A 27,072-nucleotide genomic window follows, 5' to 3' on the forward strand; every position below is an offset into this window, starting at 1 on the left:
TTTTTTTTTTTTTTTTTTTTTTTTTTTTTTTAACATTTGCCTTTTTCTTTGGGCAATTTATCTATCCAACCTTGGGGGTCAGGAAATTCATCATTACTTACCGTTCTCGGTGAATCAATTGGAAAAAATTTCCCTTCTATTTTCCTTCTCTTTACCTTTCTCGACTCAACCACACAGCGACACATATACAGTTTTCTGCATATCTGCACACTCCTTGCAGAATCTTTGGGGTAGCTCACTGCAGGCAGGGATGCTGACTGGTGCTACCATCATCAAACAAACGCCAGAATGGAGTCGAGCAAAGAGCCAGAGCTTACGTGATGAGTGGACGGGATTTGGTGGGGTGGAAATGGCAAATGAATCTTGCACTGAAGCTAGTCAAGAATGAGGTGGTCAGGGTTGGGACTAGAGGCAGGAGGATTTTTTTTATTTTACTATTTTTCCCTCTCACTTTTTGTTTTCTCGGGCCTCCCTCAATCACTCCACAAAAACCCATTGCAGATGGGAGAGAGATCCACACCATCACGACGCGCCTTGCCGTTTGAGAATGAACAGAGCTAAAAAGTCTGAGCTCCTTGACTTCCTTTCACACACACACCCAGGTTAGCGTTTCGGGTCAGGCTGCACTACTACTGTTGAAGGTAACACCCCCTTGCCTCCAGGCTGCCGTATGGAGTTGATGGCTGCACTGCCTTCTTGGCATTCCTGCAGATCCTGACGTGGGTGGTCCAATCACCACCGAAGCTCCGCTCTGCACGACCACCCGTCAGGCCGTCTTGCGCCTTCAGAGCATCACGACGGAGTCGGGTTCCCTGACTTCGGATTCGAGAAGCCCTTTGACTTTTCCCCCCTCGGGTGAGGTTTATCACGGGTAAGACAATGTGTGAGTCGGGATTGAGGTCCCAGAGGGCTGGAAATCTTCAAGAGGCGCCGCCATGCTACCATGTGTCCGCGAGAATGGAAAACACGTCGCGATGAAAGCTGATGTAGGTGATCATGGATTGTAGACTAGGTAGCAGTGTTTAAACTTAAGCAGCCCATAGGCCCATGGGTTATTGGCAGGGTACTAGTTCAGAAGTTACCATGTCCAGATGTGCATACCTCCAGCAGTGATGTGCTTGTCCTGTCCTCCGTCATAGAAGGATGGTACGTACCATTGGATGTACAATATTATGAAATTAAACCCTTCATACCCAAATGCATAGAAAACAAGTCGAGGAATGGATTTTTATTTTTTTTTATTTTTTTTTGACTACCTTTTCATTTTATTTTAATATCCGCCAGTGCTAAATTAGGACAAAAAATCAAACAGATCGAGTCCAGACACCACGAGGCTTGTCGCCACAACGGGAATTGGCGCAGTATTCTAAAACATTATAGTTCAGAAGCTCTTGCATCAGGTGCTCGTCCTACAAAAGCAACAATTCCAGTCCTCTGTAGGGCCAGAAATTCTGAATTTTCCCTTTTCGAAGAATCCGCCCCCCGGAAATTGATCTGGGTATCATAGTGAGATTAAATTGGTTGTATGATCAATTCCTACGCGGCGCATGCAGACTTTCACAACATCCTTACCCATCCCTCCATACATACTACTTGCAGACCTCCAGCGAAAAGAGATATATCACTCCTTCCTTCCTGCCCGAGGGATTTCTTTACCGATTCCATAGCCTTCGTCCTGCAGCATTTTGTCATTACAAGCGCTTTGCATTGCAGAGAGTTGCCCCCCTTACCTGGAAAATTCCTTTGAATGTTCTGTTGCGGAACGTCGCATTGATTCAGTGTTGTGGTGAGTTGAGCTCTTTTCTTTTACTTTTTTTCATTTTCTGTTTATTTTTAAAATTTCCTTATTTTCCCTGAGTTTCTTTCCGATTATGGAAGTTTTCTTCCCCCTTTCGTAGGGGGTTTCCTTTCTTTTTCTAGTCCACATTCCTCGAATGTGTCATGTCTGGAAGGAATGGAAGGTTCGGCAGCACGTAGTGTGGCATAACGATAGACAAACATCACATCCAGAGACGAGATTGAGAAACAGACGCCAGACTCCACTTGGAATCGATAACGATTTTTTATATTCTTTATTATTCTTTATTATTTTTATTTTTATTTTTTTTATTTTTTCACTTTTCAATGTTCCCTACACCATCACCATAACTACGACATGAGATGTTGTGTTGCAAGTTGCGATTCGCAAGGGGATCCACCTTTTTTCCTTTTTTTTTTTCCATTTTCCTTTTTTTTTTTTTCCCAGTGTCCACTTTCCCTTCTCAGGATTGACTTCCAGGACGGAGATCAATTTCGATCCTCCACTGACGAACACGATCCATTTTCACAATTCCCCACCACAAGAGTATCCAGATCCTGTTTTTTGTATGGGTCATGACTTCCAAGAGAGAGAGAGAGAGAGAAAGAGGGTCAAGACTCAGAAGCCTTTCGTTCTATTTCCCTACAAGACGATCTGAGAATATCGCATATCTCTGTACAGCGGATATGACGTGATCTGCCCTGTTGGAGCATGTACCATCAATCCTTCGTTCATTCGGTTGATTGCTTTGGCCCCAATTCTTCTTCATTGATCTTTCTTTTATATCGATCTATATTCAATCGATACAATTTTTTCCCTCCGTCTCTCTTTCTTTTTCCTCTCTATCTTCTGCCGTCCTTCTTTTTCAGGCAGGAAACCAGAAACCGAGCCAGCAAAGGTTAGTGACCGTACACACATTCTCTCTCGCTCTCTCTCATTGGCATCATCGCGCGGGCCAAATCCAGGGATCTGAGTGGCTCTCTATCTCCGCCTACCTCGACCTGATAGGCCAAGCGCTTGATCGACCGGGAAGTTAGTCGTCTGTGATTTGTGGCGGAAATACACGCCTGTGGGTTCGCATGGATCCTTTGGCTCGTCTCCTCAACCGACCAACGTGGATGCTGTGTCTGGAACTCTGGGACCCTCTTTCTCGCCCTCTCTGTGTCTTGTACCTGTGGGCCCAAACCACACCCACACACACACGCACCACTCACCCCCCGGGTTGCTCGACGCTTCCGTGCAGGATTCTGAACTCTCTGGAAGGGCTTCTGATCCGCAGCATCACATCACCCCGTCCACCTTCCCGCCTGCCTCGTTTCTTATTATTTGAGAACCACTCAACCTCCCTTTATATCTCTTTTTCCCCCTACTTTCTCTCCTCTCCCTGGTGTCGTCATAATTATCCTTCTTTGTCTGCACTGGGTGTCTTACTGTTTTGTCTTTTTGTCTTCTTCTTCATTTTCGACTCTCTCCCCCAAGACTCGTTACATGTTCCATCCATATCTCGGCTGCGGCACACGACTAACCAGTCCATTCTCTCGATAACAGATCTCACCCTTCGTTCACTGAGATCTTTCGCGCCTCCCACCACCCCACACTTACCTTGGTCCTATTTTAATTCCAGCGTTCCTCATCCCTCCCGACGCTGTCTCCGAACGCCCCGAATCGGCTTCTTTCGTTACACGTCCCGTCCCCACGGCTTCTTACATCCAGCCCCCGCCGGTTCTCATTGGCAACCGCCTGCTCCCGCTGAGTCAACATAGGCTGAAACCTCTCCCCTCGCCATTGACCCGTCATTTCCGGCCAGGGACACCCAAGCCCTATCAGTACCTGCAAAGTCGTGAGGAACAATCCGCGGGCTCTTCCCGAAGTTCGCATCAACCCGGGCTGGGAAGGAATCAGGGTGGCTCAACGTACATTGAAACGTTCCAAAAAACCTCGCACGCTGTACGCGATGCTCAAAAAGAAGACTCTATACCCTCCTCTCCACTTCTGGCATAGTACTCCCACTTCCACTCCTGAACTCTCTCCCACATCATCGTCTTCGGACAGTGAGTCAGACGAGGACATGGACCCGTCTGGTTCACGTCCGTTGAGTCTGACCGTTCCGGCGGGCGCATTTTGTCCCATGCGTCCAACATTGGATGAAGTGCTCGCAAACACGGCACCCGCTCCTTACACCCTCAGTGCTTTTATGGCCTACCTTTCCCAGAACCATTGCCTGGAAACGTTGGAATTCACTCTCGAAGCGAAGCGGTACCGGGAAACGTACGACACTCTCAGCCAGCAGTTGAGTGAATATCCTATCGTCAGCGACTGTCCGGAGAGCCAACACCTGCGGATGCTTTGGCAGCGACTTTTAACGGCCTACATCATTCCCGGATCTCCCCGCGAGATCAATGTCTCCAGTGAAGTCCGCGACGATATCCTTCGACAGGCTAATTCGACCATTCCCCCTTTACCCGAGACCCTCAGTGCCGCCGTTAAACTCGTTCACGAATTAATGGAAGAGTCAATCTTCCTACCCTTTCTGAATGCTCACTCCGCTAGCGCCCAGGTTGTACCATTGGGGGAGCCGCTATTTCCGCAGGAGGATGAGGTGACCGTGGTTTCCGGGCCGAGTCTCGACGAACACGCCATGAAGCGCGCCCGCTCGAAGGGACGGCGACTGTCTCCGCGATCTTCGAAGGATTTTGGATCTCCGACTTACTCCTCCGGCCGCTCAAATTTCTCCCTTAGTGCCATGACTTCCATGGGCAAATCCAGCCACCGGCATTCCAGTCACACTTCTAGCGGCAGCGGCGACTGCTCGGCTGGTCTGACGGATGACTCTGGCAGTCTACAATCCCTGAGCGCCGGCGAACCGATGACTCCCCCGACGACGCCTCCATCTAGCGATGCCCACGGTCTGCATCTGGCTCACAGCCCGAAGCAGCGCACCGATAACCCATGGAAGAAAATGGGGATGAAATTGGGCTTCAAGAAGCGTTCGAATACCGGGAGCTCGGGGAGCAACAAACTGTCTGGCATGGACGAATGACTTCCCGTGTGTCACTTATTTCAACATCTCTTCCACCTGATCCGTGCCTGTGGCACTACACTACGACCGATATCTAAACTGCGGGGTTAATGGTCATAGTAACCCCCATCATCTCTTTTCTCTTTCAACATGTGATAGAACGACACGACCTGGTTTGCATATTGTGAACTGCATCCGATGATTGATCTCTTGGTTATTGAGCCTCATTCGCATTGACTTGGACATGAGTTGACGGTGTAATGCATGGTGCATTTTTTTTTTAGTATATTTTGGGAGCATTGTCATAGCAGGCGTTTCGAGTGATTATGCAGTGAGCGAGCATTTTCTTTGTTATGTTTCAAAACAAGATAGAATACGGTCCCAAGACGGATGGGCGGTCATTTGTGAGGCGTTACTGTGTTGGCTTCTTCCTTCGGGCGACTGGGGATTTTCGCCCTTTGTTTGATTTTAACGCATATTTGCTATTGTTATGTCCGGCATGATTGTGGGCTGCATTGGATTGGCTGCATTATCTACCCTCTATGTATGATTTAACATTTTACCTTCAACGAGAGATACCCATGGGTTCTTTGAGCAAACTTATTTCCATCGTACGTACACGAAGCCACCTAGACACTATTCATGAGGACTAGCCCAACTCCTGTAAATCACAAACAGATTCCAATATCGAAGCAAATCCCTGTCACGAGATATCAATCTTCCAACCTTAAAAGTCTACCAAGAAGTCACTTCCATGGAACATACATATTTCTAGTCACGGATACAAGTAATCATCAAGTATGGAACGGGTTATTTTAAACCACCTGCCGAGTAGCTACCAGGTACAGATCAAGAGCCACAACTTTATTCTCCAGGTCTTGGGGAAGCACACTGTTGATCATAAAGGCATCGAATGCATGTCCTAGAAATTAATCTTATGGGTTTAGATTATAATAAGAAAAGCCTCTTCATCAATCAACGGTTGTGTAGTGTAATGGTTAGCACCCAGGATTCTGATTCCTGTAATCCCGGTTCGATCCCGGGCACGACCTTTTCCTTTTTTGTCTTTATTTTCTTTTTCATTTGTTCCTTTCGGTCAGGTCACTCTTGTTCTTGTTCTGTATGTCGTTGTGTGTTAATTTTGTTGGGGTTATTCCGTCAGTGGTGGGATTGTGTTTATCTGGGTTTCGGGTAGAGTGTTTCATTTAGACATATCGTCTTCTGTGGTCTGTTCTTTGCGTCCTGGCTAGCTCGTACATGGACTATGGTTTTGTGTCATGTTGGGAATTGGTATATGGAGAAAGAAGGATGGAGTATATATTTCTACCGGCTCTTGTGTCATAGTCAAGTCTCACAAGCAACCCGCCGTCCAGACCTTGTTTCCAATGCAGCAACGTCCAGATCCCATCCTGCCTGTGTTAGAGCCGACATGTACTGATCCATACGAGACTTCTCGTTTAGGAATGTCAATGTCTCGGAGATTGTGTACGTGATATACTCTACCTCCGTGCTGTCTTGCGTCCGCTTCTTCTCCGCAGATGAGCATAGCACTCGTGCAGCCAGTAACGCGTGCATCCAGGCTTTGAGCTGCGAGTGGGTCGTGCTACTCGTTTTCAGGAGGATTCTTGCGTCCCAGGAGTGGCGGTTACGGTGCAGGAACAACAGATAGTCTTCTGAACTGAAGAGGGAGGAAAGGTGGGACATGGGCGTTGATGTTTTGAGGGAACCGGATCCCGTGCGTGTCGCAGACGGCGCGAGGAATTGCTCCAGTGAGACTCCGATACGACAGGTGCCTACCCTATGTTGCGTTGATAGGGCAGAGAACCATCTTAGAATGCCATCCGTCTCGAAGACCCTCTCTTGCTTGGAGACTTGGGCTGGGGTTGGTATCTGCCATTGTGTTGCTCTGTTATGCTTGGGGGTTGGGTGAGCTCGATCGGTGGGATGGAAGTTCGCAATGTCGAGGTCCGTGTCGGACTCGAGCAGCGTTGAGAAGACGATGTTTGCTCGTTGTCTGTTCAGACTGGTCATTTGCACGGAGCGGACAGCAGCGTAGTTGAGACTCAGATGCATGGTAAGAAGCATCAATAGAGAGATCCAGGTTGCGGTATAGCTCGTAACGTGAGACACGACAAATGATCCAACCTGCGCTTTATCAGCCCGGCACCGCGAAAGAGAATGTTTGAGTATATCTTACCAGCATTCCAATAAGGGAGATGATAGTTTCTTGTGAGGAGTCTTTCTGGGCAGGAGATCAGTGCTTGGTATAGCCTTAAACACAGCGAGCAGAACGTACGGCGTTAACCTCTGCGAGATTCCCCCACCGAGAGAAATGCGCACTCAAACTCGCCTTGGAGCTTCCTCCTGCGACGCCACACAGAGCTCGTAACACACCTGCTGTACTGAGAACAGTCACCCGACCAAATCCTGCTGGGACCATCGGGGAAAGACAGTCCAGAATCATTGCAGCATCATTGAATACATCGGCTGCAAGGCGGTACATTTTGCATTCTGGCTCCAGGGCAGTGCCAACCCTATGCGCAAACAGAATGGTTGCAATTCGGCCAGATGTGTCTTGAAGGATGTGGAGCAGAAGGGCAGCTGTCGGGGAAGCATCCGCATTGCCCACTCCAACACCTGTTCAATGGCCGTTAATAAAGTCGCGGTAGCCCTGAGCTAAAAAAAAACAAAAAAAAAGCAATATCATTACCTTGTAGTACTGCTCTTGAAGATAGGAGGCCAGCAATAGAACTACTGAACGCTTGAAGCGAGTCCTTGGGTATTGATGAGTTAGTGACGCTCATGATCCCTGTTTTGGCGACAAAACAACGTAGAGAAGACAAATTCAGACTCGTTGCTGGCTACGAGGCAATCATGTATGGTATAGACACGATGCAGTACTCACGAAGATTTGATACCTGCGACCTGTATCAGCGGTGCTCATATTATAGTCGCGTAGCGGGAAATGATTAGGGCACGAGATAACCTACGGGACATAATCATCACTGACGCTGTGGGGATATCCAGCAGGGAGAAACACGTCGACCAGGAGGCTTTGGAGAGAGAGCAGAGACCATGACTGGGGCTTGGAGGAGGGGTGCTATACGTTATCAATTGAGTGGCCAAGAAAATATTTTTTGTTGACATAGAATGAGATATCCCAATAAATTCAATGGAGCCATATAGTTATATGGTGATCCTCAGTGCTGATTGTGCTGACAGTATTCATGAAAGGGGGGTCAATATCCATTGAGCTTGAGGCTCTCTCGTATCCCCCATACATTCAAAGTCTAGATAAATGTCTGGAATTCGAAATAAAAAAGAAACATACTATCACATCCAGTCGCCCTGTAGTCTTGCTATCGTTCTTATCATGATGAGGAAGATGCGTCGACTGATCCCCAGCTCCGCAGTAGATGTAGGTAGCAGTAGGGTTATTGACCTCGTCCACTTCAGTAAAAGTTACAGTGCCGTTGGCATCTGAAGCCATGTTTTAACACTTGCCCCCGGATCTTGACTGAAATATTCAGATATCAAGAAGACAAGAAACCGACGCGATTGGATGTGGTATGGAGTAGTTGAGGTTTGTATGTCATTTAGGAAACGTGGTTGCTCCTTAGTCATCTTTTTTTGGCCTCATGCTTAAATCAAACGTACCACCGTCGTACAAAACAAACGTGCTGTTAGTCTGTTTTCATAGTCTATTGAATGGAAAGTATTTCGAAAATTTGGATTTATTGAATTTGTGATTGATTGAGCCATCCAACACCTTGTCCTCTTTGAGCCCCCGTATGGTACCGAAGAAGCCATTAAGAACCGAAGTCTTAGGAACAAATGAAACCATCTATGCACGAATGTTTGTAAAGCTGAACATTCCGCAGTCAGACATCAAGACGATAACACCCCATATAGCACGCCCATATAAAACAAAAAACCGCTAAGGAAGAACAACCACCAGCGCCATGGTACGAATAAATGATATCACAGAAAAGCAGCAGGGGCCGGCCAGAGACTTCCCCGATGAAGATTCTCCTGGACCCATCAGGTGCAAAGCTCCCAACCCCTGCTGACTAATAATGTTAGGGTCTACGACGACGTGAGAATAACCCAGCCCCACGGGCTATCCGGATGTTCTTCGCATCGCATCGAAGACATCGGAGAGCTACTTGCGTCGTGTCTCCGTTCAACAGTGACCCTCCAAACAAGCGAGTACCCCAATCATCTCACTTTTATCGTTGTGATCGTCTTCATTGAATCATCCCTCATTCATATACGCAAATGAGGGCTTAAGCGAAGAGACTGGCACCACCAGTCTCGACGGCTTCAATCTCAGCCTCGCTCCATGGAAGACGCTGGAATCGAGGAGGAAGCTCAGCACGGTCGAAGTATTCTCCCTGCTTGGGCTGAATGGGGCCCAAGGCGGAACCCGAGCTACGGCCGATCGAGCCCTCAACGAACGAGCCGCGGCTCAGAGGACCGTGCTGCTGGGCCTTAACACGGTACGCAGCGAAAGAGTCAGGGAGGGCGCCTGTAGGAGAGGCGGGGTGAGGACGAGGAGCGTGGTCAATAGCTTCTGGATGAAATGGGTTAGTTGGGATCCAATGGCTCTTTTTACCCGCAGTTCGGGAAGGGAATTGAGGCACATACGAGGCACAGAGCGACGGCCAAGGAAGCGAATCAGAGGAGTCCGGGCAGCGGAGCGGAGAGCAGCAGTGGCGTGCATTTTGAAGATATGGTGTAAGAGAGAGATTAAAATTGTTCAGAAGGAAGAATTTTTGGTTGAGGCGAAGAGATTGCGCGAGAATTGGGGGGTTCCGCTATTGCCCGACGCGACCAAGGTAGGTAATTATTAAAGTTGTGACGTTTGAGGTTAATCGAATTTTGACAGTCTCCTGGGATTGTCTTCGAGAGGGTCTCGGAGATGCAACGAGAGTATTATATACAGTGGTCGAAAGACTGGAAGACTGGACGCGAGGGTGAGGAGAAAAAGAGAAGAGGAAAGTGGGAGGACAAAGTAGGGAGGAGTAGAAAAAGGCTTGGGAGAGCGTTCGGCGTCGGAGCGGAAGCGAGGGCAGAATTAGCGTCGTACTGGAGCGCGGGTGCAATTGATAAGCTCCTCGGTGGGTGGCCCGGAGAAGGATTACTGTAGGAAATTAGTAGGTCGTATGGTAATTTACTCGGAGTTACCTGAAGAATACCGATGATAGGTGGCACCCTCCATATACCACTGCCGTCCCTCGTGTACCTACTAGTACGGGTACGGAGTACGGTCCTTACTATCGACGTACATAGGTGGTACATCCATACATACCTCGATTGCCGACAGAATGCGTTCCACTCAGGGTTTCCTTCCCCAAACTAAACTCGGTGGGATGACTTTCCAATGACAGAAGATCATTCGGCGATGGGCTCAAATCATGCAATCGTCGGTCATTGATAACCTTCCTTCCCCAGAATACTATTGCCTCTCGGGTCCGATCTTTTCCCAAGCCGCCATCCCGGTGAAGCCGTTTTTGCGTCCCTGACAGGTACTCAGTGGCCTAAGCTTATGCAACTCCTCATGAACCCTGCACCATCAGCGGTGCATTTGCGCCTCCTCTTCCCCTCATCAGACCACATTCCTCGATTATTTATCTCTGACTCTCGGAACTCGTTCCCCGCACCCCGAGAAAAAAAAGAAAGAGCCTTGCAGCTACCAATTTACCCTGTTAACTAGTCCTAACTAAAATAAGCCGTTTTCGGTTTCATTCTCGTCTTCTCCAACTTGACGTCCTTTTGTTCTCCTCACGGGATTCCTTTCCCCTTTGAATACCCAAACAAAAGGGTACCAAGACTTTGACCCTCCATGATCGGAGATACCATAAATTACACGGGATCGTATTGATTGGTATTGCCTCTCACCTAAATGGGAAAGAAAAGGTAAAAGGAAATATCCATTACGAATTGTGTGTCCCTCTCGGAAAAAGTGGGAAGCTTGGGCCAATTCCAATTCCGGGTTCGCCCGCTCTGACCCTCTCGGCTGCTCACCACTCCGACCACCTCACTGGCGGAGCTCTCCCAAACCTACGATTTTAACTCCGATTCGGGCGGTGGTCTCGACTGTTGATTTCCCTCTTGTGATTATGCATGAGCTACTGCTCTTCGCCTCGGTCCCCGCGCACCAGCACCATGAGCTGCTACAACAGCTGGCCGGGTTGACGGCCATGCAACCCCGTCACCGCTTAGAGAGGCGTCTGATCTTCAAGGCCTATCGGAAACCAGGGCTGATCAATACCCGTGTGGGTGCCAGTCAAGACTTGCAAGGCAATGAAATGCAGCGTCTGAATAAGATGCTGAACGGTGGCATGTTCTATACACAAGTGGTCGGGCCTGTTTCCGAGACCGACTTTGGTGCCCAATCTTCCGCTGCGTCGTCATCTGGTGATCCTGATGCGCCCATGTCGGGAACTGATTCTGGTGGAAAATTTGAGCACCGTTCCTACAATTATGAGAATCAACCCTGGAAGCTGGAATTTAGAGATATCCCCGAGGCGGGGACTCGCTCCGCCGTTACCACCCGGCTGATGGCCAGCGCTAGCTTGCCCAAGGGGGATATCACCACCCCGATGAACGCCTGGGGTTATAGGTCAGTATACTATGGATCCAGCCAGTGGTATGATTGATTACGTTTACTGATTACCCGGCCAGCTTTGTCACGGAGTACGTGGTAGAGGGGGATGTCTTTATTTTGAATGATATCGTCATCTACCTACATCGAGTTCTGCATTATCCTGCAGACAGCCCTGAATCACATGAACCGCGGCGACAGTTACCTCCGTTTCAGCAGATGTCTCCGCTGGAAAAAACCGGAAGCTATGTCTTGCAGGCCTCTATTGCTGTCCAGGATGGAGGTAACCAAGAGATGATGAAGACCGCATCGCAGCATCTATTTGGACTCCGTGAACAGCTGAAGTCGGCCGTCCGGCTGGAACAGGCGGATCGACTTTCCTTGGACACACGAGCGAAGTAATCGGATAGACGTCCTTTTTGATTCTTAGGTTTGCTTAATATATACCCCGGGCAGCGCTTCCGTAGATAAATCCCTTAATGCAAATTACAAACCCCTGTGTATTCCGACTTGGCCCTTCGGGCGCCCCATGTTGCATTAGGGAGCTGCATACTTGTTAAATCATGTCGCATCCAAGGTACGATTCGCATGATTTTAATGATCGGTGTTGGTGTTGCCCAGGAGGGCAGCACCGATTCGCTTGCGGGCGGAGTATGAAGGGGGATGTGCAGAATGCTATACGCCTCGCTTCACAAATTCACTAGGAGTATACACATTGTCTTCGTACAAAGTATGTCTTCCGTGAAGATCAACGCTGGGACCGGAAAATACGACGCATACATGCATTCCAATGGTCAAAACACTAGGACCGAGCTCTCAACACAAGTGTAAGCTAGCTCTACACTGTGGACCGTGATGATATGCTCCATCCTTAGGTTATGATGAGTATATCTGTGACAGTATCATATCGGACTAGTAGGTATATAGAGGTGGTTAACTAAATAGGGAAAGGGATCCATCTACTAATCTGGAGCATGTGACTTCGTGAACCTAACGCGCGTTGCCCGCGTGTTTAGTGATGGAAGTAACTTTGTATCTTGGCTCATTTATGTCTTCATCAACCATAACGTCATAACCTGGCCCTTGATAACTCGCCAAAATTATTTCGAGATTGCAATTCACCAGAATGGCCGGCTCGGTCAAACGGCCAGCGTCTACAACTGGGGCTATCTCCCCACCCCCGGTAAAGAGAAAGATTGAATCCACACTGACTAGTACGCAAACGCTTGAATACCTTACCAGAGCTATATTCGTTCTTATATATGCTTTTTATACTAACTGATCCTACAGAACAATCGGTGTCCTCATTCTTCACCCCTACATCTCAAAAGAAGCCCGAACAAATCACCTGGCGCATCGTGAACAACAGTCTCGTTGTCGGCAAATATGCGAAGAAATCAGACCATACACAGACTACAGAGAAGCCAAAGGTTGCCGCCTTTGATTTGGTGGGGATGCATTCGCCGGGAGCATATGGACGATGTGGGAGACTGACGTGCCGTAGGACTCAACGTTAGTCTCGACGGCTTCTGGCAACACATTTCCCAAGAACTCCTCAGACTGGAAGTGGTGGCATGATACGGTTCCCTCTAGACTTAAGGAGTTGAGCGCAGATGGGTATGTGGGGTCTTCAGTCGATCGCTACGTGGTGTTCACTACTTGGGGACGCCTTGGTTAAACAGGTGCGAACTGACATTTCGCTCATCAGTTACTATGTCATCATCATATCGAATCAGAAGAAGATCAGCCTACAGAAGGATATGAAAGGAGGACGTTCCGATTCAAAAAGTCTCACCAACTTCAAAGAGAGGGCCTCTGCTGTCATGAAACAGCTAGACATTCCTCTCAGTGTTTATGCAGCTACGCTAGACGATAGTTACCGAAAACCAAGAATCGGGATGTGGAAGGAGTTCCTAGATGACTATGATTTCGACGTGAACGGCGTGGATCTATCAAAATCGATTTATGTTGGGGATGCCGCGGGACGGCCAAATGACCATTCCCAGGTAGATCGGTAGGCAACCCTCACCAGCGGTCATAGCTTAATCTGACATTACTCTCCAGTGGTTTTGCTGTAAACGCCGGGGTTCCATTTAAAACACCAGAGGAGTTTTTTCTCAACGCCGCGCCGGAGCCGCTCGTGGAATCATTCGACCCGTCTCTATATTTGCAATCTGACCAGACCGATGACGGTAAGTCGAAGTGCAGAGTCTAGCCTGCATCTGTTACGATGTTGCCTACGGCTTAAGAAAATAACATATCGCCGACAGTTTCACCCCCTTTCTCCCGTCAAAGCGCTCTCGAACTAGTGATTTTCTGCGGCAGTCCCGGCGCGGGCAAGTCGACTTTCTACTGGGATTATCTCGAGCCATTGGGATATGAACGGGTGAACCAGGACATTTTGAAGACGGTACGTTGGCAATCCGACCACGCCACACGTTTTGTCGTCAATGCATTGTTACAGGATCCCGGAGCGGAGCGTCGCTCATGCAGGGGCAGCAAGAAACGATCAAGAAAAAGGAATGCTAACAAGACCTGGCCAGCGCCCTAAATGTATTAAAGTTGCCAAGGAACACCTTGCGGCCAGAAGGTCCGTGGTAGTTGGTATGTGAACTCCTTGCATTCGTTTCTCAATTCTCTACAACAACCCCGCCGTTTGTCTTCTATCCCTAAACCACAATAAAAGCCTCAGCCACAATGAGCACCAATATGAAACTCAGACAACTAACCATCTGATTGCTCCTCCTTCGGGAGGAGACGCAAACTTCTTTATTAGACAATACGAACGCAGACCCAGAAACAAGATCCCACTGGATCGAAGTCGCAAAGGAATTCAGTATTCCCATTCGCTGCGTATATTTTTCTGCATCCTCAACTCTCTGTCGACACAATAATGCTGTCCGCGCTGCAAACAAGTCCTTGGTATGTACTTGTCCTACCACCCTTGTACCCTATTTCCCCAAGATCCGAAGTTACACAGACCCGACATATAGGGGTACAGCATCATGCGTTCTCAATATCTCTCTCTCGCCGAAACGCCTGGCTAGACCTTTGGATCTTGACAATATGTGTACCCTCTATACATACAGTTATACCCCTCCATACTGGCTGGCTAATGTGTGGATGAATATCTATTAGAATCCGGAAAGCAGGACTCTACTCCCCGGAATCGCATTCGGGGATTTCGGCCGTCGGTTCAAGGAGCCGACGATGGCGGAGGGCTTCAAGGATATAGTTCGCGTCGACTTCCGCTTCCGCGGTGATGAAGAATCGAAGAACATCTGGAGGCAGTACTGGGTTTAAACTCAGGTTGTATCCGGACTTCGTTGGACTTATTAAGACCCTGGTGTGCGGATCGCTGGGCATCTTAATGTTGCATGAGATTCATGCGAGTGACTTTCCGGGCCATTATACGTCATATCTATATACTTACGCCAAACAAGTTCTAGCTATACCTACTGTGAGATGCTTTCTGTAATCACTTCCAAATTAAAGTGTTCCCACATTAGTCATATCTGTATGAAGATGCTGGGTATAGTGCGTATTATTATATACATGTGACGCATAGATCAGGAATGCTTTTGACACGAACTTTTCCATGCGATACAATGGACGCGAACTCAATCAAACATGTCTCGGGGTATATTAAGGAATGATGTGGCCAAAACGCCGGTGGCATCCCCTCCAGAGCTCCCTCCTGCTCTCTCCCAACCTCCTGGTTTTATGCCGATTGACCAGGTGGCTTTCCCAATACTCATGCAAGGAATATTGCTGATAGGGCAGAGAACAAAGACACCATAACAGTAAACCCTGGAACCATTACACGCGCCTGTAAGGCGGCCTCCGGAGACTCCATAAATAGAAAAACAAAGGAAAAGACAGTCATACTAAGGAAGGCATTGCGCACTGCGAGTCAGTAGTCGCAGACGCAGGTCGTCAGTTGTCATTATCGGATCACAGTAAACCGGAAAGGAAGGAAAGGCATTATTCGTCACACGCTTAATCAATCATTCGAGAGGCGTAAAAGTCATTAGATGTTGTACATCGATGCCTCTCGCGGTAATTCTATAGTCATCAAGGTAGTTGGGTCCCTAGGACTAGACAGGCCAAGGGTTCTAAGATCGTGACATCAGATCCTGGAAGAATCTGAAGAAATTGCGTTTCAACGACTGACTCCGACAGAGCCCGGACCCGCTCGTGGCTGGGGCAATCTTCATGGGCCCGACAATCTCTCCATCACCTAGCTCGGGAAATTTCTCATCATGGAGACGTGGAAGCTTGATCTGCTCGCACGGGTCGCACTGAGACCCAGTGAGGTGTAGACGATGTCCTTCTGTGGCCTCTAGTTGGGAGAGCATCATCTCGTGGTGATGCTTCCATTCATTATTGATACAATGCCACTTCTCCTCTGTCAACTTGTAAATCGTCGATGTGATCCCGTAATGCTCGCCCGTTCGAACGAGGTGCTTGGTGAAGTTGCATTGCGCCAAATCCCACTGGGCGCGTAATTGACGAAAAGATTCGAGATCGTACACCTCGGGCACGTACGGCTCCGGTTGAATCGTAAAATTGGCGTGGCCAAGCTTGTTCGCCCACTCGTCGTTCGGGTCCGATAAAAGATAGGGAGGTGCATCCACCGACGCCGGTCGGACCGTGCTCGCGCGTGGGCGATTGAATGACGAGATGGACGGCCTGGTAGACAGCGGAGGCGATGGTAGGCTGGCCAGCCGCGAATCCCGGGATGCTGCACCGTCAAAAGCATCCTCCGACATGTCTGCCACGGATGGTGATTGCAAAGGGGAGTGAACTCGAGATGTCACTGGATACGTTGGCTGGTCGCCCATGAACGGAGGTAGCAGGGGGGTGGTCGCTTTAGGGCTCGCGTCATCATTGTCCTGGCTGTGACGATTTGCTTTTGCGATATCAATGGGTAGGGCGCCGGACTCGCTGAGCCGCTCCTCAAAGATCGTCCTGGCGGGTGAAGGTGGCACGGTAACGGAATTGACTCGACTGACGGGAACGATAGTAGGACCAGCAAGGATAGAGGATGCAGAATTGGTGCGAGACCTCATTGAGAAGGCATCCAACGCATCAAAACCATCGGAGCCCTGTCTAGACTTCCAACGGTTCGAGATAGTCGATATGCGTGAACCGATCCGCGACAGACCTTTGGCGGAGACACTATCTGAGCGTCTCTTTTTGGGTGAATGGAGGATGTCCATGCCGGCATCCGTGAGATTGTACTCATCCGAGTAATCGACTGAAGCAAAGTACGTGCCCTCAAACTCGGACAGATCTTGATCGAAGTGTTCTATGTTGGTCAATACAATTGTATAAGTACAATCGGAGAAAAGACTCGACAACGGGGGGCTGGGAGCAAGGGTAACAACATACGGAAATAATCTTCCTCGAGATCCCTAGCTGGGGCCCCACAGGGCTCTTCCTTTACTCCTGTCAAGGGATTCCTGGACGTAATCTCCATCGAGCTACTATGGCCCGGGGAAGAGACCAAAGAGGACACAGAGCTCGAAAAGCGAGTATGTCCTTTGGCAGAGAAGAGAGAGACGGCGGGAGAGACCGGCGTCGACGAGGTGGTTGTCAACGGTGACTGCGGTGGTTGTCGGTAGGATTCTATCATGACTTCGGCACCATCCCGCCCTTTGGTGTCTATCAGTTGGGAAAGTTTCAACATGGTGCACGATTTTAGAAAGGACGTGTTCTTGTAGAAGAGGGTTTGGAAACCAGAATAGTGAGGCTGCCTTTTCACGTGCAGAGAGTGGACGTGAGGAGAGGCGATGCGAAACGCAGGGAGGGGAGAGGGTTCGAGTTCAATTAGGAAGAAGACGCATTGTCCACTGATTTTTTTTTTCCAATACGTTTTTCTCCTATTGAGATTTCAGGCAGCAGGAAGGGAAAAAAAGGGGAAAAAAAAAAGAGGTTGACAGAGAGATCACAGCTGAGTGGATCAAAGCGTAAACAAGATGACTCTTGATTGTTTACAAGCCGGTGGGAAAAAAAAAAATATAAAAACGTGGCGTGGCGGTGAATCGATATCCAGAAAGGATTCAGAACAGACGCCCGAAGTGAAAGACCCAGGGCTTGAGTCAGGTAGAATATGCGCTTCAAACGAACTGGTAAGCGCAAGAAAAGAATCAACAGTCAGGCAGGCTGACTGGCCGGGGAAGGACAATCGCAGGCGGTAGGGCAGACAAGATGAACGACGTGGAGCACGCCAGTGGATGCCGCGCGAACAGCTGGCGGGGTGTTCGTGAGGCCCAAAGCCAAAAGGCACTTGACAGCTCAGTGCGCGCTGCAATCAATCTGGTTGGAAGCTGAGGGATGCAACAACGATCTCAAGGTTGTAGAGGTAAGGGAAGCCACGGAATCGACGGGCCGTGAGTCAATCGAGCGAGGGTTACGGATCAAAGAATCGAATTCCAGAGAGGCGATTGTCCTAAAACAGCAAGTCAAGCCAGCAACCTTTTTGGAACCTTTGGGACGAGCGGAGAGAAGAAAAGGTTTGTTGGAAATGGCACGAGAAAAGAGGAGAAAAGAGAGGGCAACACAAGAGGTCACCCGAGGCAGAGATGAGAGAAGGTATAAAAATCCAAATGGGACAACGATGTTGAAGGAATCTCGAATTCTTCATTGAATGCTCTCCTCAGACGACAAGAATAGCTATCAAATCACAAACCCTGTTCAGAGGCGAATCTCCTTCGATTAGCCAATGAAAAATCTGAGAGGGAGCAACTTTTGATATCCAACACTTGGGGGTCTTTTTTTTTTTTTTTTTTTTAATGTTTTATTTAATTTCATTCTTTTTTCTTCGGTTTTCGTTTCTCTCACATTCGTCCCCTCACCTTCTGTTTTTTTAGTCCCTGTCACAGTCAAGGATCATTGCTTCTTTTTCTCTTATCTTTTGGATTTTTGATTTTTGATTTTTAATGTTTTTGAACTTCTTTACCAATCTGACAGGCCCCCAACCGCAGGCAAGCATGTTGTTTTTCGAGAGATATGGAGGATCGTCAAAAATTCGCCCAGTTGAGTTGGCTCCGTCCAGTTCCGTGGGCGTTCAGTGGTTCCGTTCACGACCTTGCCACGGTTCTCCTCTACTTTTGTTTTTTTACCCTTCTTACTTTTTCCTTCTCTTGTTCTCTGGTTTTCGACCGGATAAAAGATGCGGTATATAGCCACTACGATCTCAGATCAGAGGAACAAAAAAGTAAAAAGTTTAGATTTGATCAAAGAAGGAAAATTATACTTTAGAGACAGGAACCGATTCCCGTCTACCCGCGAGATCCAACGGCTTCCCACCGTCATTGCCCCCCAAAAAAATTCCAGCGAAGAGGGGGACCCAGTGACGAGCTAATTGTACTGTGTAGGGTAAAAGACGAACAAAGGCCGTTGTCTAGACTCCGACGGACCTGGACTGGTCGAGCACAGGACCCCATCGGATTGACATAGCTCCAGCGGGCTGGTGGATTCCTTCTAACGCCGTGCGACCGTCATCGTCATTCTGCCTGGGACGAAAGTACCATGACCTATCAGTTCCATCGGCCAAGTCCCGAAGCCAGGGTGGTTGGACAAAGGCGCTCCCATCTCTCAGACAGGATAACGATGCATAACGTACGGAGTATATATGTACGTTCATGTTTCTGCCAGCTCCAATAATCTAGTCTTCGTTACCCAGGGTATCCTGTATGCACGTACTTTTCAACGTCTGTTACCCCCTCCATTGGATGGAGGCGGACCATAACCAAGGTGTCGAATAGAGTATCACTGGACCCTAAGATGGAGAATGTCCTCCACACCTGCCCTCTCAGGTAATCGTGTCTAGCACTATCAGTCGAGAAGTCTGGTTTGCTTGGTGACGCATCGCGCTGAGAGGCCCTTGATGCCGACGTCAAGCCCACATGGTCGGAGCCAGCAGAAGGGAACCTTCAAAATCTGGTTCAGTCCTCATGGCTGACTGACTGGGGTTGCCGGAATGAGAAACCAACCCGAGGATTTTTTCCAAACCCTAATAAAGACAGAAAGAATATTCGCCCGGGCGAGTTCCAGCTGGGGGCGGTCTTTGGTTCCAACGTGCTTGGCAACTGGTGTCAGCTTTCTAGAAAGCCGATTCCCCGAACTCGGGCATGGGACGCTTTTGCATGACAAACCTAGATCAGTGAGCTTGGTAATCACTGCCCAGCCGAGTCCGTGGATACATCAACTCGATTTATCGACAATTGTCTGTGTATACGGAGTACTGATCCTCTTGCGTTCGGCAATTGATGAAGCATATTTGATCTACCGTGTTGGTCGTACAGAACTTTGTAGTAGGGACGAGGCATAGACTCCTCAGTCAACTGGCGTTGGTTGACCGTATTCGGTCACGATTGCGCAATATGAAATGGCCGTGTTGACGGCTAACTGTACGGAGTTTAGTACCAGTAGTGGTCCCTTGCTATCGCCCAAACAGGAATCAATCCGCCAAGTTCGTATATAAACTCTCCGGCCGCACGTGACATGCATTGGACCCTCGGAAAGGAACTCCAATTCCCTGCGCCATTTACGTAGGACTCGAGATAGCATCGTCATTGTCCCACTTTTCAGTCAATATCATTCAAGTAATCATATTTACTGGACAGACAATATTCCGCCTGCCCAAAGTCGTCCCCCATGAAGTCCGTCTACTCGCTTTTGCTGAGTGCTGCCCTCACGGCGGCTTCTCCGCACCCCGCATTTCCACAGTCACCTTTGGGTGTGCCAACAACATCGTCACCATCAACAGGGACGTTCAATTCCGCTGAGGAAGTGATCAATGCCTCGCCCTTCCTATCTTTCCACAGAGATATTGTGCAGATTGAATCTATCTCTAGCAACGAGCACAATGTCGGGGAGTTCATCGCCGATTTTCTCCGCACCCGCAACTTCACCGTCATTAAGCAGGTAGTAATTTCGTCTTCCCAAACGGAAAACCAAGAGCGCTTCAACATCTTTGCCTACCCATCTTCCAATACCCCGGAAGTTCTCATTACCAGCCACATTGACACTGTCCCACCGTTTATCCCGTACTCCTTGCACACCGACTCGACAACGGACAATGACCCGTCTACGATCCGCATCTCTGGTCGCGGCTCCGTCGACGCCAAAGGCAGCGTCGCAGCCCAAGTCTTCGCTGCTCTTGACGTCCTTGAACAAAATCCCAGTGCACCCTTGGGTCTACTTTTCGTTGTCGGCGAAGAAACCGGCGGAGATGGCATGAGAGCATTCTCGGAGTCTCCACTCAACCCAGCTCCCTCCTCCTTCCACACTGTCATCTTCGGTGAACCCACCGAGCTCGCCCTCGTCTCCGGCCACAAGGGCATGCTGGGCTTCGAAATAGTCGCCAACGGCCACGCTGCCCACTCCGGATACCCCTGGCTCGGACGCAGTGCCATCTCCGCCGTCCTCCCGGCCCTCTCCCGCGTCGACCAGCTGGGCAACATCCCCGCCGACAAGGGCGGTCTCCCTTCCAGCCCGAAGTACGGCAACACAACCGTCAACATCGGCAGAGTCAATGCCGGCGTTGCTGCCAACGTCGTCCCTGCCACTGCCCGCGCTGACGTCGCCGTGCGTCTAGCCGCGGGCACCCCTGATGAGGCACGGGATATCGTCGGACGGGCCGTGCGCGATGCCACGGATGGTAACCCCGATGTGTATGCGGATTTCAGCACCCGCACCGAAGGATACCCCCCTCAGGACCTGGATACGGACGTCGAAGGATTCAACGTCACGACGGTAAACTACGGCACGGATGTGCCGAACCTGCAGATCCACGAGCGTGAGGACGGCCCCGTCCGTCGCTACCTGTATGGCCCCGGCAGTATCCATGTTGCGCATGGTGATAATGAAGCTATAACTGTTGGGGATCTGCAGGAGGCTGTTCGCGGATATCGGAAGTTGATCGAGGCGGCTTTGCAGCGTCAATAAGCTTGGTCCTCTGTCCGCGTGCGATGTTATATACCCATGCATCTCATATAGAAGTAGCCTTAGAGTCAGAGCAGATATGCCCCGGTTGCTCTAGATCGAAATATGATTGTCTCACGAAGTCTATCAACGACGGACACTATTAAGATTTTTTATCCCCAAGGAATCTTATCTATTAGTCAAAGATACAAGCATTAGGCCCAATAGCCAGAGATATAGAGGAGAATATCAGTTCAAGGTATAAAGCATACCAATCCAACGCTAAAGTGCTCCAACCAAAGACTATCCCAAATAGTACCCAAATAGCTACATATAAAACAGTGAAATTTGCATCCCTCTCAGGGAGCTTGCTCCTGCTCCTGCGGTGCTGACTGCGGCACCGATTCAGCTTCATTACCCTTTCGCTCCCATCCCGTCTTCAGCTCTCCCCCTAACTTGAACCGGGGGAATGGGTGCGCCTCAGTGTTGAAGACGTTCTCCTCGAGTGGAATGAAGTCGCGATCTGAGAAGAGTAGATAGAAGTACTTGAGGGTTTCTGCCATCCAGAAACTCTCCATGTTGTCTCTGCGGGTGGGCGGGATGACATTGACGTTGTTTAGGGAGGTGAAGCTAATGATTCGCGACCGGCTTGGTTCGGCAGGCTTATCTGATATGGGATCGGAGTGATGGTTGTCATGTCCGACGATAGCGGTGTGTCGGATGAATGACTTAAACATCTCCCACCCCAAGTGACGATAGGTTTCATCGCCGGTGATTCGGTACATGTAGAAGAGAGACTCGAGGGTCTCGGGACGTTGGAGGTTGTGTCGGTCTTGCATGTGGATGTCGAGGTCGTCTTCCCATTTGAGTGTTTTATCGTCTAACGGGTAGAGCGGCTTGGACTTCAGAGGAAGGTCTTCTTGTTGAGATTTTCGGTTGCCGGTGAATAGAGTGGACTCTGGGTACATATCTTGCATCATGACTGGGGGATTGTCCATTTTAAAGTAGGTGATTTCAGCCGCAAGACCTGTCTTTGTAGCGAGGTAGGTCGCCCAGCACGTCTTCATGAGCTCTTTGGCGAGGAGAATCTCTTCGTCATGCCGCTGACTCCAATTGGGAGACTTTTTCGCTTGCGATAGCGGTATTCCCCCGGTTGCGCCGAGCGCAATCGTTCCGGGTAAGAAGCAAACAAGGTGATCCATTTTGGGCGAGAGTTTTCCCTCTAGGCCCTCGGGCCGTTCTCCCAAAATCGTCAACTGGGCGCGCTTCGTATACGCAATCAAGTGCTTGCGGATACCAATTAGCGCTTCATCCCACATCTCCTTGTAGACCGGCTCCTGTTCCGATGTTTGGAGATACTGCTTGATGAGATATTCTGGTGTAGGAGGTGTGTCAGTTATCGGGCAATGACAGAGCAATTCTCAGAGAATACTATACCATAGTAGGAATCACCTCTACTACCGAGGCGGATGTTGTTCCCTCTGAATTTGCCAGTGTCTGGGTAGATATAGATGGGAACTAGACCATCTTCCATTTTCGACCCATCCACCACTTTCATCACGTTCTCCGCCATCCGCCAGTATTCTGCTTCCCCGGTCAATTTGGCTAAATACTTGAACTCGAGCTGCACAGTCGTCGCTTCGGCTGTAGAAGAAGCGCCATTATCCGAGTGTGCCGGTATCCCCTGCGATGTTTTGAGATTGATGCTGGCGTACGGTACCCCAGAGTTTGACTCGAACGCTCCTGATAGCCGCTCTGCGAGGTCGGTTGCCTTCTCGATATACAAGTCCTCATCGCCCGAGACTGGAGCCAGATCTGTATAGGTGGTGGAAAGGTAATGTGCGGACAAGAGACCGCCTAACATGCGAATGGTTGTTTCAAAGGTGCTAACATCATGGTCCTGATTGTATTGTAGCGAATGATGAATCCAGTCACGGGCATGCTGGACCCGTGAAGTGAGGTTCATCATTATCATCGTGTCAAGCGCGTCAACGATTATCCAGCCCAGCCCACCTTCGACCATGTTTTTGCCATCCTTAGCAACTGGACGATATTGGTCCAGCCCTGCCCAACATTAGTATATCGTTATTGGCTGCATAGGGAGCGACATCTTAAAACATACCCCACCCATTCTTCGCGTAGTCATCCCAGCTAACGATAAATGCATCCCTGACTTTCTCTCGCCTGGATGCCCAGTCGATACCCTTGAGTTCTTCACCATTGTAGGCTGGTTCCTTGTCTAAGCTCTGCACCCAATCCCAGAGCTTTTCTCCTTCCTTCGACTCTGGCGTCTTTATCTCAGAACTGGCCCAGTTACCAGACATAAAATACCACAGCGAAACTAGAAAGAATAGACAAAGTCCGCCGTAGAGAACTCTCCTCTGCCTAACTTTTGGGCCCGTGCGCCGAGGCGCAAAGTACGGCTTATCTTTGTACATGGGAAGGGTACGACCGTCACCAAAGAAAGTGGATAGATTGTTAGACACCCCAGCGGACTGCGAAAGTCCGTATCCGCCTAGCTTTGGTCCCGGGCTGCGACTCGTACGCCAGGAGTTATTCTCGAGGGGAGGCTGGGGAGACAGCGACGGGTTTCTGGGAGGGTAGTGGAAGGACATAGCCGTGGGCCTTTGTGTCACTTGTTCTAAGTCGTGTAGGATATAGGTGGCCTTTGCGGAGCCCACTCGCTATGGCGAAGGAAGTGAACAGTCAATCGGCATAGGCGCTAGCGTGCTCTCCAACTTCGTGGAGCAATGATTGTTTATTCCCTCTGTCCACCGATTGGTGTCAACTCTTGAATGAAGAGGTACAACTATCTAAAGGCAAAATTGGTCACGGGGGGGAAATAATCCCTACATGAATGAGGGAGGTAAACGTTAGAAATATTGCTTACAACCATGGTTCACACGGCAGATGAGCAGAGTAATAATGACAGGTTGAAGCTAGGTGTCAACAACTAACCAAGCGTGCAGCGTTGTACTCGATTGCCTGTTGCAACCCGTTTTGTAGCGCTTTACAGTTCGTTACTCATGAAAAAGGACAACAGAGAAATAAAATTAGGAGGTGCGCAGCACGAGGGTCGGGATTTGGGGCTGTTTGGAGTTGCGGTTTAGACAACGATTGCAATGGGGGATCATTTTTGGGATTTAAAACTATAAGAGTAAGAGGGCACGCATGAAACAAGTGGGGACCACTGGTGAATGCTGGAATTCTGCCAATAAAAATGCCTTGTCCTGAATGAGTTCGTAAGGTCGGTTGATCATAAACCACAGGGAGAAGGAATAATTCGGAGAATATCTGTCGCGCTTCATTCTCGACCTTTCATGTACACCTTCTGATTATGAACCATAGGTGTCTTTCATACATTCTACCATCGTGGAAAAGGACGACCTACCCAGTACTCCTCGAGTACGTCTTCACAAGATCCGCCCATATGCAGAGCGGAGCCAAATGGACCCTTTTGGCGGAAGTTTGTCTTTCTTGGCTCTCATACTTTGGCCACCTGGCGAGTACCCAGCTAGTATTCTTTACGAAATATCTACCTACGGTGGGTGCTAGTGGGTAGTTCGACGGCGTTTCTAAAATTTCGCCTTATTGAACGGTATTGATATACAAGTACCTTCTCCCCGTCCAAGATGGAAAATTCGATCTACAGTGGCTAGAAATATATTCGTAATCCTTTCGCAATCCCGGGAACACTCCATGGGAAAAATAGCAAAAGATAAAAAGAGATTCGCTCAAGGTAGTACTTGCAGAGCGCTCTTCACCCATTTTGCTAAGTAGCTGCGTTGCAACTATCATGAATAGTAAGCGATCTACGACCAAACCAAGACTTACATCCAACAACGAACGTGACGCGCGCCATCCTACACGGTGTAATCTCTTAAACAAATAAACATGGTGAAGAGCTCGTGAAACCGATTGCACATTATCTAAATATGACCGATTTTGTAATGTCATCCTAGGAGTATCTATGTAATTAAAGCTTCTGGTACTCCAGCTTGCCTTCCAGCTTCTTAGCTTCCGCTACCTTGCGCACCGCCCGGTTGAAGTCGTCTTGGTTGATAGCGTCCCGGTAATCTTTAATGGCAAACAAACCACTATACTCAATGTCAGAACCATCAACCACAAACAAAAGAGTAGGGATGAAATAACATACGCTTCCGTGACAACATTGCGCAGATCTGCTCCATTGAGACCGTCACTCATCTTTACGACGCTCTCAAAGTCAATATCACCCTCAAGTTGGACGGTACTGGAATGAATCTTCAAGATCTCCAAGCGACCAACTTCATTGGGAAGAGGAATCTCAATCTTGCGGTCCAAACGACCCGCTCGCAACAGAGCGGGATCAAGAGTATCAGGTCTGTTCGTAGCCATGATGATCTTCGTCTTTCCAAGATAATCGAACCCATCCAATTGGTTAAGAAGCTCCATCAGCGTCCGTTGGATTTCACGATCAGCGGATGTACCTTCTGAGAATCGTCGACCACCGATCGCATCGATTTCATCCATGAAGATAATACAAGGCTCATGCTCCTTGGCATATCCGAACATTTCTCTTATTAACCGTGCAGATTCACCGATGTACTTGTCGACGATAGCGGACGAAACGACTTCAAATGGTCAGCAAAGGCGTCCTGAATTCCCAATGAACATAATGCGCTCACCCTTCAAGAAGTTGGTCTCCATCGAGCTGGCTACAGCACGTGCCAGCAATGTCTTTCCTGTGCCAGGAGGTCCATAAAGGAGGACACCCTTGGGTGGTTTAATACCAACTCGGTGGAAAAGCTCGGGGTTTTTGAGTGGCAACTCGATCACTTCTCGTAACTCTCGGATTTGTTCGTTCAAACCACCAATACCAGCAAAGTTCACTTGTCCTGGGTCCTCCAAAGACATGTTGTATACTAATGGGTCGACCTCCCGGGGCAGCATCCGCATGATCGTCAGAGTTGTCATATCAAGGGCGACACGAGTCCCTTGTTTCAGTTTCGACTTATCGACCTTCGAACGGCAACCAACGACATAACGGGGACCGGATGATGCCTTAACAATGACTATGGTTTGAAGTTAGCCTCTGTCAGATGTAGACTGAAGCAGCCCACTGTTCATCACGAGTTTTATGCAGTTTTGTATGTTGGAAACAAAGTATTGTGGGAGCAACCACCGAATAAACGTACATCTTTCCTCATCCAGCTGCTTCAACACTTCACCGATGATCTGGCCCACACTCTGTAGGGCCTTAATGTTTTCCTCTGAGATATCGAACTCCCTTTGCAAGTCCTTAATTCCCATCCGAAGAGATTTGAGCTTGGCCTCCCATTCTCGGAGCTCCAGCAGGCTCTTCTTGTAGTCCTCGAGCGCCTGCTCTCTCTCCGGGTCAGCAGCGCCGTTCATTGTGAGACCTCACAGATGGTTCGACGGTAACGATTCGGAAAGAAAACTATAAATTCAAGGGTGGATAGGATGGAATTATAGGCGGGAGAGATAGAGATGGCAGAGATGGTGACCGCGGATGGCTCGTTGGGGTATCTGATCTCAATGCTATCACCAGCTCTAGAGGAGCTTACGGAGCCACCAAGCCATGAGGTCACCTGACTCCAATATGGGACCCAGCTAGGTCACATGAAGTTGATGCCTGAGGGATGCTGCGCAGTATCTATTATCCGGGACTGTTCAGGCACCAAGGTGTCAGCGGGTACCACATTTTCGTCATTA

At 49.1% G+C, this 27,072-nt stretch overlaps 13 protein-coding genes and 1 non-coding gene across 14 annotated transcripts; 9 read left to right on the top strand and 5 right to left on the bottom strand.

The window, feature by feature from the left end:
* Positions 1-23: 23 nt before the first annotated feature.
* BDV37DRAFT_258676 (uncharacterized protein) lies at positions 24-847 on the top strand. The gene has a single exon (XM_032083074.1). It carries the CDS (start codon positions 321-323, stop codon positions 543-545), a length of 225 nt encoding a protein of 74 aa, XP_031937330.1. The 5' UTR covers positions 24-320; the 3' UTR covers positions 546-847.
* A 398-nt stretch (positions 848-1,245) lies between these two features.
* On the top strand, positions 1,246-2,231 carry BDV37DRAFT_258678 (uncharacterized protein). The gene has a single exon (XM_032083075.1). It carries the CDS (start codon positions 1,935-1,937, stop codon positions 2,157-2,159), a length of 225 nt encoding a protein of 74 aa, XP_031937331.1. The 5' UTR covers positions 1,246-1,934; the 3' UTR covers positions 2,160-2,231.
* Positions 2,232-2,626: 395 nt separating this feature from the next.
* On the top strand, positions 2,627-3,657 carry BDV37DRAFT_213695 (uncharacterized protein). Its single transcript, XM_032080056.1, has one exon. The coding sequence runs from the start codon at positions 2,878-2,880 to the stop codon at positions 3,559-3,561; it is 684 nt and encodes a 227-aa protein (XP_031937332.1). The 5' UTR covers positions 2,627-2,877; the 3' UTR covers positions 3,562-3,657.
* On the top strand, positions 3,467-5,149 carry BDV37DRAFT_213725 (regulator of G-protein signaling domain-containing protein). The gene has a single exon (XM_032080057.1). It carries the CDS (start codon positions 3,753-3,755, stop codon positions 4,836-4,838), a length of 1,086 nt encoding a protein of 361 aa, XP_031937333.1. The 5' UTR covers positions 3,467-3,752; the 3' UTR covers positions 4,839-5,149.
* A 648-nt stretch (positions 5,150-5,797) lies between these two features.
* BDV37DRAFT_t191 lies at positions 5,798-5,869 on the top strand. The gene has a single exon. It is a non-coding gene; the product is annotated as a tRNA-Gln (tRNA).
* A 152-nt stretch (positions 5,870-6,021) lies between these two features.
* BDV37DRAFT_213739 (RUS1 family protein) lies at positions 6,022-8,448 on the bottom strand. The gene is made up of 7 exons (XM_032080059.1): positions 8,149-8,448; positions 7,808-7,917; positions 7,723-7,735; positions 7,528-7,591; positions 7,114-7,454; positions 7,015-7,059; positions 6,022-6,962 (listed from the first exon to the last, which is right to left on the bottom strand). Exons 1-7 carry the CDS (start codon positions 8,305-8,307, stop codon positions 6,162-6,164), a joined length of 1,533 nt encoding a protein of 510 aa, XP_031937334.1. The 5' UTR covers positions 8,308-8,448; the 3' UTR covers positions 6,022-6,161.
* Positions 8,449-9,103: 655 nt separating this feature from the next.
* Positions 9,104-9,540, bottom strand: BDV37DRAFT_286989 (alpha-ketoglutarate dehydrogenase subunit KGD4; the record flags this gene model as incomplete). The annotated part of the gene is made up of 2 exons (XM_032088033.1): positions 9,104-9,390; positions 9,465-9,540. 2 exons carry the CDS (start codon positions 9,538-9,540, stop codon positions 9,104-9,106), a joined length of 363 nt encoding a protein of 120 aa, XP_031937335.1.
* Positions 9,541-10,736: 1,196 nt separating this feature from the next.
* BDV37DRAFT_213760 (mediator of RNA polymerase II transcription subunit 18) lies at positions 10,737-12,256 on the top strand. Its single transcript, XM_032080060.1, has 2 exons — positions 10,737-11,442; positions 11,505-12,256. The coding sequence occupies exons 1-2, from the start codon at positions 10,940-10,942 to the stop codon at positions 11,824-11,826; spliced, it is 825 nt and encodes a 274-aa protein (XP_031937336.1). The 5' UTR covers positions 10,737-10,939; the 3' UTR covers positions 11,827-12,256.
* A 294-nt stretch (positions 12,257-12,550) lies between these two features.
* On the top strand, positions 12,551-15,382 carry BDV37DRAFT_297197 (putative DNA 3'-phosphatase Tpp1; the record flags this gene model as incomplete). Its single annotated transcript, XM_032090279.1, has 9 exons — positions 12,551-12,638; positions 12,715-12,872; positions 12,929-13,041; positions 13,133-13,438; positions 13,489-13,616; positions 13,695-13,834; positions 13,968-14,028; positions 14,201-14,346; positions 14,563-15,382. 9 exons carry the CDS (start codon positions 12,551-12,553, stop codon positions 14,725-14,727), a joined length of 1,305 nt encoding a protein of 434 aa, XP_031937337.1. The 3' UTR covers positions 14,728-15,382.
* BDV37DRAFT_213730 (uncharacterized protein) lies at positions 15,383-17,260 on the bottom strand. The gene is made up of 2 exons (XM_032080058.1): positions 16,819-17,260; positions 15,383-16,735 (listed from the first exon to the last, which is right to left on the bottom strand). The coding sequence occupies exons 1-2, from the start codon at positions 17,114-17,116 to the stop codon at positions 15,540-15,542; spliced, it is 1,494 nt and encodes a 497-aa protein (XP_031937338.1). The 5' UTR covers positions 17,117-17,260; the 3' UTR covers positions 15,383-15,539.
* Positions 17,261-19,243: 1,983 nt separating this feature from the next.
* BDV37DRAFT_213974 (uncharacterized protein) lies at positions 19,244-19,925 on the top strand. The gene has a single exon (XM_032080064.1). It carries the CDS (start codon positions 19,412-19,414, stop codon positions 19,760-19,762), a length of 351 nt encoding a protein of 116 aa, XP_031937339.1. The 5' UTR covers positions 19,244-19,411; the 3' UTR covers positions 19,763-19,925.
* On the top strand, positions 19,650-21,548 carry BDV37DRAFT_213968 (M20 family metallopeptidase). Its single transcript, XM_032080063.1, has one exon. The coding sequence runs from the start codon at positions 20,089-20,091 to the stop codon at positions 21,379-21,381; it is 1,293 nt and encodes a 430-aa protein (XP_031937340.1). The 5' UTR covers positions 19,650-20,088; the 3' UTR covers positions 21,382-21,548.
* Positions 21,549-24,239, bottom strand: BDV37DRAFT_215011 (glycoside hydrolase family 47 protein). The gene is made up of 3 exons (XM_032080067.1): positions 23,480-24,239; positions 22,795-23,421; positions 21,549-22,732 (listed from the first exon to the last, which is right to left on the bottom strand). The coding sequence occupies exons 1-3, from the start codon at positions 23,970-23,972 to the stop codon at positions 21,717-21,719; spliced, it is 2,136 nt and encodes a 711-aa protein (XP_031937341.1). The 5' UTR covers positions 23,973-24,239; the 3' UTR covers positions 21,549-21,716.
* A 760-nt stretch (positions 24,240-24,999) lies between these two features.
* rpt4 (proteasome regulatory particle base subunit RPT4) lies at positions 25,000-26,883 on the bottom strand. Its single transcript, XM_032080062.1, has 4 exons — positions 26,535-26,883; positions 26,025-26,411; positions 25,514-25,970; positions 25,000-25,454 (listed from the first exon to the last, which is right to left on the bottom strand). Exons 1-4 carry the CDS (start codon positions 26,749-26,751, stop codon positions 25,334-25,336), a joined length of 1,182 nt encoding a protein of 393 aa, XP_031937342.1. The 5' UTR covers positions 26,752-26,883; the 3' UTR covers positions 25,000-25,333.
* Between the last annotated feature and the right edge of the window lie 189 nt (positions 26,884-27,072).

Source organism: Aspergillus pseudonomiae (genome assembly GCF_009193645.1).
Source record: "Aspergillus pseudonomiae strain CBS 119388 unplaced genomic scaffold BDV37scaffold_85, whole genome shotgun sequence".
Taxonomy (NCBI): domain Eukaryota; kingdom Fungi; phylum Ascomycota; class Eurotiomycetes; order Eurotiales; family Aspergillaceae; genus Aspergillus; species Aspergillus pseudonomiae.

Bases quoted from the DNA above. Each gene is read 5' to 3' on its own strand.
- BDV37DRAFT_258676 (XM_032083074.1), top strand. From the start codon at position 321: ATGAGTGGACGGGATTTGGTGGGGTGGAAATGGCAAATGAATCTTGCA.
- BDV37DRAFT_258678 (XM_032083075.1), top strand. From the start codon at position 1,935: ATGTGTCATGTCTGGAAGGAATGGAAGGTTCGGCAGCACGTAGTGTGG.
- BDV37DRAFT_213695 (XM_032080056.1), top strand. From the start codon at position 2,878: ATGGATCCTTTGGCTCGTCTCCTCAACCGACCAACGTGGATGCTGTGT.
- BDV37DRAFT_213725 (XM_032080057.1), top strand. From the start codon at position 3,753: ATGCTCAAAAAGAAGACTCTATACCCTCCTCTCCACTTCTGGCATAGT.
- BDV37DRAFT_213739 (XM_032080059.1), bottom strand. From the start codon at position 8,307: ATGGCTTCAGATGCCAACGGCACTGTAACTTTTACTGAAGTGGACGAG. The intron at 7,455-7,527 runs GTAATGATATTG...GCCATTGAACAG, and splicing joins TTCAAGAGCAGTACTACAAG to GTGTTGGAGTGGGCAATGCG. The intron at 7,060-7,113 runs GTACGTTCTGCT...TCTCCTGCCCAG, and splicing joins ATCTCGCAGAGGTTAACGCC to AAAGACTCCTCACAAGAAAC.
- BDV37DRAFT_213760 (XM_032080060.1), top strand. From the start codon at position 10,940: ATGCATGAGCTACTGCTCTTCGCCTCGGTCCCCGCGCACCAGCACCAT. The intron at 11,443-11,504 runs GTCAGTATACTA...TTACCCGGCCAG, and splicing joins ATGAACGCCTGGGGTTATAG to CTTTGTCACGGAGTACGTGG.
- BDV37DRAFT_213730 (XM_032080058.1), bottom strand. From the start codon at position 17,116: ATGTTGAAACTTTCCCAACTGATAGACACCAAAGGGCGGGATGGTGCC. The intron at 16,736-16,818 runs GTATGTTGTTAC...TGACCAACATAG, and splicing joins TCTCGAGGAAGATTATTTCC to AACACTTCGATCAAGATCTG.
- BDV37DRAFT_213974 (XM_032080064.1), top strand. From the start codon at position 19,412: ATGAGAAACCAACCCGAGGATTTTTTCCAAACCCTAATAAAGACAGAA.
- BDV37DRAFT_213968 (XM_032080063.1), top strand. From the start codon at position 20,089: ATGAAGTCCGTCTACTCGCTTTTGCTGAGTGCTGCCCTCACGGCGGCT.
- BDV37DRAFT_215011 (XM_032080067.1), bottom strand. From the start codon at position 23,972: ATGTCCTTCCACTACCCTCCCAGAAACCCGTCGCTGTCTCCCCAGCCT. The intron at 23,422-23,479 runs GTATGTTTTAAG...AATGTTGGGCAG, and splicing joins CTACGCGAAGAATGGGTGGG to GGCTGGACCAATATCGTCCA. The intron at 22,733-22,794 runs GTATAGTATTCT...CTCCTACACCAG, and splicing joins TAGAGGTGATTCCTACTATG to AATATCTCATCAAGCAGTAT.
- rpt4 (XM_032080062.1), bottom strand. From the start codon at position 26,751: ATGAACGGCGCTGCTGACCCGGAGAGAGAGCAGGCGCTCGAGGACTAC. The intron at 26,412-26,534 runs GTACGTTTATTC...TTCAAACCATAG, and splicing joins GCAGCTGGATGAGGAAAGAT to TCATTGTTAAGGCATCATCC. The intron at 25,971-26,024 runs GTGAGCGCATTA...GACCATTTGAAG, and splicing joins GGAGACCAACTTCTTGAAGG to TCGTTTCGTCCGCTATCGTC.